Here is a 16,658-nt window from a genome sequence, read left to right as displayed (position 1 = left end):
AAAAGTATCATAAAGGCATGTTCTAGTTACAGGGACAAGGAGGAGATAAGATTTAATTCTTTTGCACTGGCTTGCTCACATTGTACTAAAGAGATACTGGGGCACTGGACAAAAAAAGGTCCTTCCAATTACTTTTTGTTTTATTTGACACTCTCTTTTGTCTATATATTTGCTGCTTCTGTTTCTGTTTCTAACTCTTGTGATCTGTAATAGATAGTGCCATACCTCAGAGGGCCTACCATATGTCTTGATGGCAATAACAGAATATATTTGATGTCTTAGCTATTCAAATTGGGTAATACTGACTTCACCATAAAAAATATTAAGTAAAACAGCATCAAAAGAGCATGAAGATAAAATAAGAAGTTACATATGAGAATTTATAATACAGGGGTGATTCTCATAAAAGAATGGCAGGAACTTTGGAGTCAGTCAGTCCGGCTTTATATCCCAGCTCTTTCACTTCCTAGGTCCATGCTCTTAAGCATGGGATTAACCTTTAAGTCTGGGAATCTCCATCCAGAATACATAGATCATGAAACCTAGGTGGAGAACTATGTAAACAGCTCAGCACTTAGTAACCATCAGCTCTGTTCAGACCTACTTTATATTTGCTGCTGCTTCTCTGACTCCCTGCCCAGTTACCACTGCTGCAGAGTGTCTGGGCCTCAGTGGGCACTTTTATTGGACAATCTTAAGAATGGCTCTCACCAAGAAACCACTAAGTGATTCCCTTAATCACAAAAGGAGTGAGCCTGAGGCAGGATTAACTGCTCCTTCCTCTGCTTGCTTATTACATCTGCAGCTCTCTTAGAACAACTAATTCATTCCTATACTCATTTAATTAAGTTCTGGGAACCCTGCATGTGCCAGGCAATGCTCTAGGTAATGGATAATGGTCCCTTCCCTCATGGAGTTTCTAACCTAGAGGAGGAAAGAATCAAGGAAATAAGGTAAGGACTCTGTTGTGAAGTTTTCATGTGGACTCTGAGATAATGATGAAATGGTCAAAATCACAAAACTTCCCTTCTTTTTTTAAAAGGGAATATGTGCAATCATGTACATAGCATTGTGTAGGGCAAAGGAGTGGTCAGAAGTGGGTTTTTGTGGCTTTAATCGCTTTCAATCACAGAGCTACGTGTACCAATTCCAGAAACAAAGATGATTCAAGATCGTAATTAGGTTTAGTTTTGTTTTGTAGCTGTTTCTGTAAATGTAGTAACTATGAAATGCAATGGAGGGAATGCAAACCATCACCTACCTCTATGAGAGCAGGTAATATTCTTGAATGCCTAAATCAATATTCACTGAGTATTTTAACTCATTCAAATCAATAAATGATAAGCTCCCACTATGCTAGACATAAGTTTATGACATTCATAAAAGAAAGAGAATCATGGTAAGTAAATAGTGAAAACCAAAGAAAATGGTTTTGAATGTTGTTGAAGTGAACATTTTCCTATGTAATTAGAAAGGAGAGGTACCCACCCCCCATCCTACTTTGATACCCTAATGATAAATGTTATTTGTTCTCTGAGGTAGGATTTTTAACAGTCACTTCCTCATTATTCTAGAAAAGTGGAATTTTAGAATTTTGAAACTAGAGGGGGCCTTAAGGAACTGGCTCAATTTCCTTTTTTTTTTTTTTTTTTAAAAAGATGAAATGGCAGGGCAGAGAGGTTAAGGTGAGCTGTGTGTATGCAGAGTGTCGCATCGAACTAGAAAGTTCATTAAGTTATCTACCGATTCAGATAGGCCTCCCCTCTGATTCCTTTGAATTGTAAGCCTTTCTTTATGAATATCCCTTTTTAAGTGAATACACATTGCTGGCAACGAAGCAAATAACCTACCACACCAATGTTTGGAGGCAAAGTTCCTGTTCAGGTCTGTTCCGATGCAGTGATTATTGTCATGGAAGGACCGGTTCTTCCTCCACATTCGATTCTAAAGAAACAAAATACTGATAACCGGGATGGCCATGTTCCTAGTTCAAGCAGAGACATGACTTCTAGAGCCTAAGTGGTCAAGGTTGTGTGTCTGTCCTGCAAACCCATTACTCCACCTGTCATGATCTTCCCAGCATTCTTTTCTCACAGCCCTTGTTTCTATCCAGGTCTCAATTACATTCACTCAAAACTATTTCAGTCTGAACCAAATGAAATGGTAATATTTGATCAGCTTTGATCTATACCAACAGAAATTTCATTTGGTTTTGCTAGGCTGTTTATTGGTTTTCTGTAATCTTGTTTGCACTAATTTTAATTCCTTCTGAGAAAAGTAAAATAACTTTGTGTTTCAACTAAAATTAAAACTATGAGTCATGAGTTTCAATGCTCTCTTTAGATTGAATACAACTCTCTCATTTAAAAGCTTCAGGACTTTCCTGCCTTATTAATTTTTGCCATTCTGACTGGTGTGAGGTGGTATCTCAATGTGGTTTTGCTTTGAATTTCCCTGATGGCTAATGACGTTGAACATTTTTTCATGTGTCTGTTAGCCATTTGTATGTCTTCTTTGCATCGACATGGATGGAACTGGAGGGGATTATGTTTAGTGAAATAAGTCAAGCCGAGAAAGACAATTATCATATGGTTTCACCTATATGTGGATCATAAGGAATAGCATGGAGGTCATTAGGAGAAGGAAGGGAAGAACGAAGGGGGGGAAATCAGAGTGGGAGATGAACCATGAGAGACTGTGGACTCTGGGAAACAAGCAGAGGGTTTTAGAGGGGAGGTGGGTGGGGTGATGGTTTAGCCTGGTGATGGGTATTAAGGAGGGCACGTGTTGCAAGGAGCACTGCGTGTTGTGTGCCAACGATGAAACATGGAGCACTACATTGGGAACTAATGAAGTACTGTATGGTGACTTTCATAACATAATAGTAAGTTTTTAAAAAAAACTTCAACAGGTAGAGCTGTGAAGACACCTATAGCCTGATGGTTCCTTTGATCGCACTGATTCAATCCTCATTTTTAAACATAAAGCAAATTCCCCCAGTGGATTCTTGGGGAAAACTGAGAAATTTGATCATGTAAACAGTTGCACAGACTTTGTTTAAATCCTGGGGTTGGGATGAAGTGGTACCTTTTCCCCTGCTCTCACCAACCATTCTGGAAAGTTTCCCAGGCTGCTTCCAACCCCTGGCCTGCGGTTTACTAGCAAGAATTGCCCTGGAGAAATTAGGTTCTCAAACTGCAAGGACTATTTGACAGTGTTAAGATACAAAGGACAGTGGGGGAGTAGCACTATATAAAGGGTGGCTGAATTCTACCGTGATTCAGTGAAAGAATAAATTATTGTAATATCAATCTGTGAATGTGATTATTTACGTATTTATTTATTTATTTGAGAGAGAGTGGAGAGAGGGAGAGGCAGAGGGAGAGAGAGAGAATCTCAAGCAGATTCCCCACTGAGCATGGAGCTGGAAGTGGGGCTTGATCTCATGACCCTGAGATCATGAGCTGAGCCAAAATCAAGAGTCAGTCACTTAATTACTTACCCACCCAGGTGCCCCAATATGCTTATTCACTGAACACGAATTTGTGTTATGTACTATGCTAGGGATTTCTCACTTATTTAGGTCAGGATTTGCTCACTCCTCCCTACAAACTTATATTCACAGTATTCCTTTCACTTGAGATGATTTTTTCAGCCAACCCCCTTCACCATTCCCATTTCTTCTGCAAAAATTACCTCCTCCATAAAACAATTTCTGTTTAATCCTATATGTTTCCAATCACTCTGATTACTCTCATTCTCCTTTGTGTTTACGCGTGCTGCTCAAGGAGGCTTTTCTGAACTTACATATGCTCAATTACGTTTTATGTGCTCCTCGTTACATTAGAAAGGACTGCACTTACATTGCTTGAGTTATTTTCCTGAATCATGATGTTGATGGGCTAGAAATAGTATTGATAATGGTTTCCAGTATAGATGAGATTGACCAGGAAACTTATTCATACTTAGATGCTCATCACTAAATTAAAGGGTCCTAAGTCTTAAATTCACATATCAGTTAGAATGCAATTCTACCAGAATGCAAGTGCAGTTAGGATGCTTTTCTAAATATTGCAATTTATGATTTTATAAATCAAAATGCTATTCAAAGGATTCCTAGTAAGAATGGATGGATCTAGGCATGGTGTATTGATGGCAGCTAACATCACAAAAGGAAACACAACCAGACGTTATGCAGAACACAGAATCACAATGAAATAGTCCTGCCAAAAAAGTCAAACCTGAATCTGGTTTATCCTCTTCAAACTGAATTTCAAGTTTTAGAAAATGCAGAGGATAGAGGAATGTGAAATTGCAACGTGGCAATGCAATTAGCAAATCCAGACAACGGGAAAACTTTTTTTCAATGAATAAATTGCAAAGAAAAAATTGAGAGAGAGGGAAAGAGAGAGATGGCAGGAGAATCTGTGGATTAAAATAGAATTAAAACACATCTAAACCAATCACAATATATTGGCTTTAATTGGATCCTGAATCAAAGAAAAAAATTTTTTAAGTTATGACAACAAATGCAAATTTAAATATCAATTTTATGATATTAAGTATTGTTAATTTTTAGGTATAATTGTACCATTTTTTAAAAGCTCTCTTTCAGAGATGCATTCTGAAATATTTATTGATGAAATGATAATGGTGTCTGAGGTTTGCTTCAAAATAATACAATGAGATAGAATTGGTTTGGAAATATATATGAGAAAGCATTGGCCATGAGTTGATTATTTTATTTTTTCAAAGATTGATTTATTTATTTTTGAGAGAGAGAGAGAGAAAGAGAGAGACTACGCAGGGGGAGGAGCAGAGGGAGAGTCTTAAGCAGACTCCACACTGAATGCAGAGCCTGACGCAGGGCTCAGTCTCATGACACTGAGATCAGAACCTGAGCCAAAACCAAGAGTCAGCCCCTTAACCAGCTACACCACCCAGGCACCCCTGGCCATGAATTGATTATTGATGAAGTTGTGTGATGTGTACAAAGGAGTCTACTGTGCAATGATTTCCATTCACATGTTTCAACTTTTCCATAATAAGAATTTAAATACATATATTTTTTAAACAATTGTGCCACTATCCAAGATTCTATGAATAATTCAGCCCGAGCATCCTGTATCCCCAAATAGGGTACATTTTGTTTTCTTTGCCTTTACCTACCTTTTTCCACGTGAAGTCATAACCATCCACATTAACTACTGGCATCACATAGAAATCCACATGCCTCAGAAGTTCAGTGTATGACGTTTCTACCCCATGTGGTTTAGTTACCTACAAATTAAACCAAAAATGTTTATAATAGCTCTTTTAAGTCCTTCTAAACTTAGTCTGTTTCTTTTACGTGTGTGTGTGTGTGTGTGTGTGTGTTTGTGTGTGTGTTTTAAGAAGTCATTTGGAACGTTTAGATTTGTGGATTTAACTTTCAGGAAGAGTATTAATTCCTTGAAAAGTCTGAACTTAGGGCACTGTCATGCCAAATGGAGGCAAATGCCTTGGACATGGAACAAATGGTCTTCTTATTTAATGAAGGCAGAAAATAGAACCATATATTTTCTAAAATTTTCTTCAAGAAACAAAAGAATTCTTTATGAAAGCAATACAGCTCACTTCGGAGATTTAAAGAAACAAAACCTAGATACAATTCCACTCCTTTTTCAATAATCCATATCAATCATAGTTTAAACTAACCTTGTCTTATGCCCAGATACGACTAAGTAGTTTCTACATTGTCCCTATAACCTGGGGAGCTAAATTTTTAATTTTAATTCTTTCAATAAATCTATGAAACAGGCATTCCAACCCTCACTCACTCCTTCTGTTTGGAGACCTGCTTTTTGGATAAGAAATTCCAGAGCTAATGTGGATCATCTATCAAAGCCCAACAAGAGTTTCTTGTGGAGGGGCCCCTGGGTGGCTCAGTCGTTAAGCGTCTGCCTTTGGCTCAGGGCATGATCCCGGCATTCTGGGATCGAGCCCCACGTCAGCTCTTCCTCTGGGAGCCTGCTTCTTCCTCTCCCACTTTCCCTGCTGTGTTCCCTCTCACTGCCTGTATCTCTCTGTCGAATAAATAAAAATCTTAAAAAAAAAAAAAGAACTTCTTGTGGAGCCCAAGGCAAGGCTTGAACTCACAACCTTGAGATCAAGAACTGAGCTAATATCAACAGTCATTTAACCGACTGAGTCACTCAGGTGCCCCTTTTTCCTTTAACAGCTTTATTAAGATACAATTCACATAAAAAAGAAATTCACCATTTTAAAGTGTGCAACTCAGTAATTTTTTTTTAGTATTTTCACAGAGTTGTACAACCATCACCACTATCTGACTTCAAAACATCTTCATCAGCACCCCCCCAAATCCTTACCCATTAAGAATTATTCCTCTTTCATCCATCCCCACACTCACCCCTGACAATCACTAATCATCTTTCTGTCTCTGTGAATTTACCCATTCTAGATATTTCATATAAATGGAATCATAAAATATGTGGCCTTTTATCTCTGGCTTCTATCACTAGCATATTGTTTGCAAGATTCATCCATTTTGTAGCATGAGTCAGTACTTCATTCCCTTTCATTGCTGAATGATATTCAATTATAAGGATATACCATGCTATTCTGTCTACTCATAAATTGATGGGCATACTTTTTGGCTATTTTAAATAATGATGCCATCAACATTTGTAAACAAATGTGTCTACTTTTCTTGGGTGTATACCTAGTAGTGGAATTGCTGAGTCATATGGTAATCCTATGCTTAAGCTTTCAAGAAATTGTCAAACTGCAAAATCATGGCTGAATTATTTTACAATCCCAACAGCGATGGATAAGGGTTCCAATTTTTCCATATCCTTACTAACACTTATTATTATCCTTTTGAAATTTTAGCCATCCTTGTGTGTCTGAAGTGGTATCTCGTTGTGGTTTTAATTGGCATTTCCCTAATGACTGATGATGTTGAACATCTTTCCATGTGCTTATTGCCCATTTGTATATCTTCTCCGGAGAGTTGTCTTTTCAGATATTTTGCCCAATTCAAAATTGGATTATTTGTCATTTTATTGTTTATTTGTAAATTTCTTTCTATATTTTGGATAAAAGTCTCTTATCATATAAATTTCTCCCATTCTGTGGGTTGTCTTTTCACTTTATTTTGAAAAGCACTAAGGTTTTTAATTTTGGTAATGGTCTATTCATCTCTTTTTTCTTTTGTTGCTTTTGCTTTTGGTGTCATAACTAACAAATAATTACCTAAACTAAAGTCACAAAGATTTACTACTTCTAAGTTTTCTTCTGAGAATTTTATAATTTTAGTTTTTAAATGTAGGCCTCTGACCCACTTTGAGTTAATATTTGTGGCATGAGGTAGGGGTCCAAGTTCATTCTTTTGCATGTGGCTATCCAGTTGTTCCAGTAAAGGATGTCTTTCTCGGTCCTTCACAAAGACACCATCTGGACTAGTGGTGAGCTTCTTTGGGTGCATTTAAAGAAGATGAGGGTCCAGAATAAGAGGGAGTTGGTGATCTGAAGAGAAAAAGTGGATGAAACCAGGACCTCAGTGGAGAAGTTTAGAAAAAGGAAACACAGAGGGAAATTGTGCATTAGGGGGACTTCTCAATGCCTATCTATAAGAAGAGATGTGGACCCAAATGGGAGGGTGACCTGAATGGATGAGCTAGGTAATTTTATAGCATTCTCAGGACTTTGGGTATTTTCCTGTTTGGCTAAGGGTAAGATTGGGTACTTGGTAATTGGGCAAACTTGTGTTCTTTTCCAAGTATTGTGCAGATTAAGGCAGAGTTACATAGATACAGAGAAATAAAAGAAATGTTCTCAATTAACTTTGTGAATAATGTTATTACTCATTAAGATATTTTCAGATTTGATATTTATCCAGCCATTTAAACTTCAAAAGCATATAATATAGATATATAATCGTATCATTGAGGTAATATGATGTCTAAAATTTTATAAGCCTTATAAATCTGACTTGGTATATCACCTGTGTTTTAAAGACATGATTTTTTTAAAATAACGTTTTCAACCAAACTTGAACATGCTTATGAATTTAAAAATTCTTTACCCATTAATTTGTGATTTGTGTATCATGGGGTTCTCCAAACCTGTGTCATCCAACGAGTTTTCATGGTATTTTATAAATGTTTACAGTCATGGTTTTATATCACTCTTAATGAGGTAGTTGGCTGAAGAAATTATGCCTGACACACAAATGACAACAAGTAAATATTTGTTGAAGGAATGATTTACCAACAAGTAACATAGTTGAAATCACTGACCTAGTAATAAAAATGAGAGAAGAAAGATGAGACTAGAGAGAGGACTGTACAAGAGTGAGAGATTAGGGGATGGGAGATAAAGGCTTGTCTGATTACTAGCAGCTTGACATGTGGCAGATGATTACTCACCAATCTTTTCCTGGGGTATGCCAAAGGTTTGTCTTTATCATGGCCCTAAACAACAACAACAACAACAATGCCTACCAACAAATTAACTAGTAGCCATTTGATGAATAGATTAGTACAAAAAAGCATATAAAATGCTATGAATGGAAGATTTCAAATAAACCATTACCCTCACTACCACTAGAAATACAGCAAAGAGCTGTAAGTCCCAGGTTTTCTACAATGACAATAAAACATTTAGCACAATGGCAGGTACTTTCTGGACCCCAGAGTTGTATTTGAGCCTAAAGTTGAAGCATTAATTTAAATCTTAAATATAACAAGAGGATGTTGAATGCTGGTTCTATGGACCAAATAATATACTGAATTATGGGTCATAATAACAAAAACAGACTTTAGAGATGATCTTTGTCCCTAACAAGCTGATGAAAGTGTTAAGTTGGAAAGGAAAGAGCAAAAATGCAATGTTACAAGTATGATAATAAAACCGGGATGTACAAGGTGGCTCAGAAGAAGGACAGTTAATTCTGTGGGGTGTTTAGGACAGTTAATTCTGTGGGGTGTTTAGGGTTAGAACTCCTGAAGAGCACATCAAGGGGACAAGACATTCAGGATACGGGTGAATGGGCAATGAACAGGTGTGAGGAATGACAGAGGTAGAAGGAGAGGAAATTAAGTAGTCAGACTGTTAAGTGACTCCTCCTATTGTTCCTGGTTACTGTCCTTGGCCATATTCTGGATCTAAAGGTCAGGGAGAGAATTATTTTTGAGATCAAGAGGACGGCCATGGGGGAAATTTACTAAAACAGAGTTGAGGTTAGGTTTGGTGATGTAGAGTTCAAGCTGCTGAGATGATTCCTTAGATGGACCTCACATATGGACTTTGAATTCACTCAGAATAAGGGCAAGAATTGGAGAGGAATAAAGAACCATGAGCCAGGTTCCAGGGAATTATGTGGAGGCCATTAGATGGCAGTAAAAAGAAAAGACAAGGTTGGTTCATCTCAGCTCCTTCCACGATTTAGCTATTGTGGACAATGCTGCTATGAACATTGGGGTGTATATGGCCCTTCTCTTCACTATGTCTGTATCTTTGGGGGTAAATACTCAGTAGTGCAATTGCTGGATCATAGGGTAGCTCAATTTTTAACTTTTTAAGGGACCTCCACACTGTTTTCCAAAGTGGCTGTACCAACTTGCATTCCCACCAACAGTGTAAGAGGGTTCCACTTTCTCCACATCCTCTCCAACATTTGTTGTTTCCTGCCTTGCCCATTCAACGGATGACTGGATTAAGAAGATGTGGTCCATATATACAATGGAATATTACTCAGCCATCAGAAAGAATGATTACACAACATTTGCAGCAACATGGATGGGACTGGAGGAGATTATGCTAAGTGAAATAAGTCAAGCAGAGAAAGACAATTATTATATGGTTTCACTCATTTATGGAACATAAGAAATAGGAAGATAGGTAGGAGAAGGAAGGGAAGAATGAATGGGGGGTAAACAGAAGGGGGAATGAACCATGAGAGACTGTGGACTCTGGGAAACAAACAGAGGGCTTCAGAGGGGAGGGGGGTGCAGGATTGGGATAGGCCGGTGATGGGTATTAAGTAGCGCACGTATTGCATGGTGCACTGGGTGTTATATGCAAGTGATGAATCATGGAACATTGTCAAGAACTGGGGATGTACTGTATTGTGACTAATATAACAAAATAAATATTATTAAAAAAAAAAGGACAAGGTTGTTCAGCCAGATCAGATCAGGACTTTGGAGAAAAAGGCAACAGCAGTACAGGTTTCCCACGCTATCTGAAAGCAGACCGTGCCTATGAAACCTTTCTGTATGCCAAAATGGTATAAAATGAAAAGTATCCACCACTTCCCAAACACTTTTACATTAGTACTTGTTTTTGCTAACTGAAAGAAATCTGAAGGACGTTTTTTTTTTGCTTTTATGAAGAAAGCCATTCCCATATGAATGTAGGTCTTTCATAAAAGTGAAATGGCCTCATGCAAACTTTTGGAAAGTAGAGGATACCTGTATTAGGAGAGGAGAACATTGGTCCACTCCTTTGATCCCTCAGGACGTGGAGATATGAAAGAACAGCCCCTCTCTTTGATGGAGCTCCTATGAAGCAGTGTCCTTCACAAGTCACATGTCAGCTAAGGTAAGGGGCAGGAGAAGGAATTCTCTGGAGGCCCTGAAGTTGCAGGGTGCCAACTTTGTGTGTAGCTACATGAGAGTTCTCTGGGTCAGAGGTTCGGAGGGAGGTTGGCACTGAGAAATGCCAGTTGACAGACAAAGCACTGAGCAAGTTGTGGTGCCCAACACGTGCCTTGGGCTCCAGGGATGTGTAGACCTCATGCTGAGTTTGGTCCTGGTGATGCAGTCATGCACAAGCCAGCCTCAGCCCCTGCCTTTGCACTAGTAGAAGGGATCTAAATTTGACCTCTACAGGATGAATGAGAGGTAGAGAAAGAAATGACTGGCCTCAGGGTCCCCAAAGTGTAGAATAATGGGTTTCCCCTAAGCTGAGACTGCACCATATTGAGCTGGAGAAGAGAATGAGAGACTATGGCTAGAAATATGTAGATATGTTGGTCTTTGCCCCATGCCCCCTCTGGTTCCTGGCACAGACCTTGTAATTTCCTAAATGATAATAGCAATAAGGGCATCTTTTGGGCTAGTATTTGGTCTTTGACATCGGTCCTGACATTGAACTTTTAAATCCCTTGGAATTTTCTGGGTGATAGCAGTATCTTTTGTACTATGAGGTGACACTTTGTGGGATCCTGGAAGGAGGCTAGTCAACAGAAAGACCAAGCCAGGAACTTGGAACTATTAGCCCCAACTCTATTCTCCAGGAAGGGGAGAGGGGTTAGGAATACAGTTAATGATCCATCCTACATGATGAAGCCTCTTTAAAAATCCCAAAGGTATGGGGTTCATGGAGATTCTGGGTTCATGAACGTGTGGAGGTGCTGGGAGAGTGGCTCATCTGGAAAGAGCGGGGAAGCTCCACACCCCTTCCCACATACCTTGCCCCAGACATCTCTTCCACCTAGAGGTTCATCTATATGCTTTATCATATTCTTTTCATAACAAACTGGTAAAGAGTAAGTAAACTGTTTCTCTGAGTTCTGTGAGCTGCTCTAGCAAATTAATCAAACCTTAGGAGGAGGTCATGGGAACCTTTGATTTGTAGCTGATCAGTCGGAAGCACAGATAACAGCTGGACTTTCAACTGGCATCTGAAGTGTGAGGGGGGCAGTCTTGTGGGACTGAGCCCTTACCCAGTGGGATCTGACTAAATCTCCATGTAGATAGCATCAGAATTGAGTTAAATTGTAGGACACACAGCTGCTGTCACCAAATTGAGTCATGTGGGGAAAGTCCCCATGTATCTGGTGTCAGAAGTGTTGCGTATGTGGTTGTACAAGAGGAATGGAGAAACAAAGGAATGGTGTAGGTTTTCTTACAGAGACTTAAAAAACTAAGACTTCAATTCATCTTTGGGTTCTTTTCTTTGTAAATACAAAATCTACCCACACAAAATTTTTAAAGGTAAATCTTTAATTTTTCCTTCTACAATTGTTTGAATCATTGTGAAAAACGATCTAAATTAGTTTTAGGCAGGCAAGGATTGAGCTTCTTAAATGTCCATTAAAAAGAGTTTATTAACTGTGTTGCTTTGGGCTACAAATTTTTCAAATTTTTGTTGGGACAAAATACTTGACGGTAAGGTTTTTGAGCTGGATCTTGTTTCCCATGGTATCTTGAGTCTGGAAAGTCATAGGCAATTTATAAATATTTGTGGCATAAATAATTTAATCTTGCAAAGATTCAGCATGTGGGCAGGGTAGAGGAGAGCGTGTGTAATAAGAGAGAAGAGGGGTCAATTTGAGAAGGATGGCAAGTAAGGACAACCTCACCAATATGAACTAGAGTCAATATGAATTAGAGTTTCTTTCTGGCCCTTTCCAGGTTCAGTGATGGAATGAAAAAGAAGTGCTCATTATTGTTTGCTTTGCAACTTTCTTTCTCCAGTAACTGGTACTCCATTCGTTACCTAAAATGAAAAACTACCCAACTTGAGGAAGGATCATCAAACGGCTGGGATGTGTTAAGGATCTAGTCAGTTAAGAGCTATCCTCATTTGGTCAAGTAGTAGCGGTGGTGGTTGGGAACTTGGCAGAAGGCTCAGGGGTGCTGCAGCTCCCATGGGGGGAGAGCAGATGGCAAGGCAGGACAAGGTAGGTAGAAATGTTGTATTTGACAAGACCCAGCAACGGCAGAAATGTTTTTACCTTTGATGTACCTCATTTGTTAAGACAGATCAATCTAAGTGACTATCTTTTAATTTTTTAAAACAAATCTGTTTTGAATAGTTGTATACCTGTGAACACAGGGACAAGAACCATTATCAGAAGGACACGTATTTTAAGTTATTCTTCCAGTGGTAAAGGCTCTTTGTATAAATCAATAGAGAACATTTATGCCCATTTTATAGGACCTGAAACATAATTTTTATGCTTTCATTTATTATAGAGGTTTATAGTCATTATAATTTTTATTTTTATGCCATACTCTTTGTCTTATATATGGATTTTTTTTTTTTTTTTGCTGCCAAGACCTTCTTCAGGGACAAAATCCCCCATTATAACATATGAGAAAATATGATCTGCTCTGTGATGTTGTACTTCATGTTCAATTTCCAAGGGCAGACTATGGCCCTTAGTAAACACATTACAATTGCAAAATATTTCTTGTCTATTTTCCAGGGTTTGGCCTTAGCCAGAAACATAAGAAGGAAAAGGACAATCTTTAGGGTGATTTAAATGCTTGAAGTTATGGTTCTCAAACTTAATATGTCCAGGAGTCACCCAGGTAGCTTATGAAAATTGTAGATTACCAAACCTCCCTACCAGAGAGTTTGAGAATTCTAGGACGTGACCTGGGAAAATGCATTTAATAAACAGTCCAGTTAATTCTGCACATGTTGACTTAGGCCACACATTGAGAAACTCTGGCTTAAGAGAATGTAAATACTTACATGGTTTATGAACCACAAGCAGAAAGCAGGAGAGATCCATTCTCTGGCATGGATTCCACAGTCGATCCATATGGCATTTTTGGCTGTTTGTCCTTTTTTAGAAACCTGTCCAAAGAAACCAACAATAACAAGAAGCGTCGGGATAATACTTCCATTTATCTACTGCTTATATTTAATTCTTGCAACAAATCTGTGAAACACACTTTATTCTCTGCATTCCTTTGAGGGTTTTCAAGGGACGTTAAAAGCTGGTGAGATTAAAAGATGCTAGTTAAGGTCACAGACCTGGTGAAAGTCAGGACTGAGGTTTGCACTCAGGACTTTTGATTTAGAGCCCCCTTTGTTCCTCCACAATCACTTAGTCATACCAGAGCTGCATGCGGAAGTGTAGAATAAAGACCAGAGCACGAATACTTCAGGCTGTATCTTGACACTCTGTGAGGTAAATAGGTATGTTTGGCATGGGCGGCTTTCTATAGGAGACCAGAACAAAGAAAGGTTTGGGGAGAGGAAGCCAGTGGTGCTGAAAATAAACCTGAGCTCCCTCTCCGTTTTCGCCAGGGTGCGTACTTTTTAGATATAGACTATTTCCCCATTTCACACAGAAAGAAACACACATCTAAGTTCACACAAACTTATTACCACCAGGTCTGGGGACAGAGGCCTTGTTCTGATTCATGGTGTGGGGAGCTAATGCAAGCTGCCAATTCTGGAATAAGAACTCCTAATCTGTCCTCAGTGATAGACTTTGGAGTCCCCAGAAGTGTCCTCAAAAACACCTCCACACAAAATGAACCATGGTTCCTTTGCTTTTAAAAGTTAGTCAACAAAATTAGGGTATGGAAGGGAAGGAGAAGAGTGTTATAAAATTAAACAAATATGTGGAGTTGAAATTCCCAAACAAGAAAAGGAGAGCATTAAATTTGTATTGCCATTCTCCAGCCCTCAGGGAAGTTTGTTCTTAACTAACCTGGAGCTGTTGATAATCCAGTAAGAAAGCAAGGGAGAAAGTCAAAGGGCATTAGCTTCAAAGAATGAAATAATACACAGAGGAGAACTGTCTGGCTGATTTAATTTACTCAATTTAAAAGAAAATCTTGAGTTGTCTGGACTAGTCGCCTGACTCAATTTTTTGTCTAATGGTGCCAAGCAAACTCTCTTGGTACCGGTCCTGACACTGGAAAGATGAAGGAACCCCAGAGACTCCCATCATGTGTACGTCCTTGGTCAAGTAAGACTGAGACTAAGGCACACAGGAAGCATGATCTTCCAATGTGTAAATCTGGGTCCCAGAAACACAATTTCTGAAGAGTATATACAATATGGCTGAAAGCAAATGTCAAGGGTGGGTAGACCACAATTGCATGGATCCAATTTGATGGACCAACTCAGCTGTCAAGAGGACCCTATGTTTCATATGTCTACCTTGAGTTTGCACTGCAGGTTCTTGTCAAAACAGATGAAAACCCAGGAACCCCAACTCAAAATCTTATCTTTGGATGACTAAAGAGCGCCACTGCTCACGATTTAGATAGATAATGTTGGAAAACTATATGTAAATTAAATGTTACTAAATCAAATGTATTTTTCTGATGCTTATTTTTTTAGAACTTCTTTCTAATTATTGGGAGGGGGCGGGGGGAACTGCTAAAAAAAAGAAAGAAATGCAGAATTAGAAATTAACAACAGGAATTAGTATGGTCTCATGGCTCCCAAAAATTCTTTCTTTGGCCATATTCACATATCTTAACTAAGGCCAATTTACTCAACTAAAAATAAATAGCCAAATGGACACGGATTATAGCAGAAGCTATCATTTCAGCCCTATTGCCAAGGGCCCCAGCGCAGCCCTGGTTCCTACCCTTCCCTGGTTTGATTGTTCACTGTTTCTTTGGTTCCAAAAACTACATCAGTATCAGTGTTTGTCTAACAACAGATTCCTCTCCATTCCTCTCCCCCATGTAAGCCAGTCAGAGGTGGTGGTGGTGGTAGTAAGTAAATAAAGTACTTGAAAAATAATCCAGATGGCTTCCCTCCTTCTATGAAGGTAGCCGCCAAAGTTCAGGAAGGTTAAATAGCTTATCTATGTCCCATAAGCAAAGACAGAGTAGATTATAAAAATAAGGTTTTCGGGGCGCCTGGGTGGCACAGTCCTTAAGCGTCTGCCTTCGGCTCAGGGCGTGATCCCGGCGTTATGGGATCGAGCCCCACATCAGGCTCCTCCGCTATGGGCCTGCTTCTTCCTCTCCCACTCCCCCTGCTTGTGTTCCCTCTCTCACTGGCTGTCTCTATCTCTGTCAAATAAATAAATAAAATCTTTTAAAAAAATAAGGTTTTCACTCTCACAACAACACTGCATTAGTAAAGGAAAGAATACAAAAGCAATAACCAATTCCCAAAGAGCTAGATATTAAAATTGAGAAACACTTGTAATGCAAATATTTTCATAGCTCAAAGGAAAAAAAATCCAAGTTACAATAAGCAGCAGTGGAGAATTAACACATTCTTCAAAGTTGAGAGATCAATAATTCTCCCCACAACACACCTTTAAAACATAAAGTGGGTACTTCTCATATGAGGATCCAATGTGGATTTTTTCAAGCAAATCAGGACGGTTCTCAGTTATAGCATCCATCCAAAAATAGATCTGTCAAATCAGAAACCAACAGTTAGTCACAGAGCAAGTTCAAAGCATTTTCTTGGCCAAAGGAAGCAGACAACTTCTTCAAGGCAAGGGGATCCCTTTAAAACCTTTGCACAAAGAAAGAGTGAGGAACCAAAGCAGTTGTGACCAGTGTTTCTTCTGCTGTTTAGGAAAATCAATAAAATTAAAGTTCTCAAAAGTATCGGGTTTAGAGAAAGAGTAGAAAAGTACTAAGAAATTTATGACAAAGCAGGAAAAATTAATCTTTAGAGTATATTTCTTGAAAGTTATTTTTAAAGGTTCATCACATTGAATCGTCTGCCTCCGTGTGTGAGATCCTCTTTACCATTCATTCCTGAGGTCACATTTCTATGGGACTTTTTTTTTTTAATATTCACTTTTCAAGAGTGACCTAAGGAAGTGCTGGGCACTATCTTTGTACAGGATAAATATCAGTGCCATTGTTTCCCACTAGAGACTGTGTAGTCACAACAAGAAGTGTAAAATGAGAGAAGGCGAT

The 16,658-nt window shown here is 38.8% G+C and overlaps 1 protein-coding gene across 3 annotated transcripts in view; it reads right to left on the bottom strand.

The window, feature by feature from the left end:
- The window catches only part of CPB2 (carboxypeptidase B2), a 62,289-nt gene that overhangs the window by 12,498 nt on the left and 33,133 nt on the right, over positions 1-16,658 (bottom strand). For all 3 annotated transcript variants that reach the window (XM_019794927.2, XM_034665191.1, XM_034665192.1), the window contains 4 exons: positions 16,040-16,141; positions 13,495-13,599; positions 5,170-5,280; positions 1,851-1,944 (listed from right to left, as the gene is read on the bottom strand). In XM_019794927.2, the coding sequence (XP_019650486.1) occupies positions 1,851-1,944; positions 5,170-5,280; positions 13,495-13,599; positions 16,040-16,141 (412 nt within the window). The remainder of the gene's footprint in view (positions 1-1,850; positions 1,945-5,169; positions 5,281-13,494; positions 13,600-16,039; positions 16,142-16,658) is intronic.

The sequence above is a fragment of the Ailuropoda melanoleuca genome, chromosome 7, assembly GCF_002007445.2.
Source record: "Ailuropoda melanoleuca isolate Jingjing chromosome 7, ASM200744v2, whole genome shotgun sequence".
NCBI classification, from domain to species: domain Eukaryota; kingdom Metazoa; phylum Chordata; class Mammalia; order Carnivora; family Ursidae; genus Ailuropoda; species Ailuropoda melanoleuca.
Note: the sequence above shows the minus strand (reverse complement) of the source record. Positions and strands in the feature narration are given on the sequence as shown.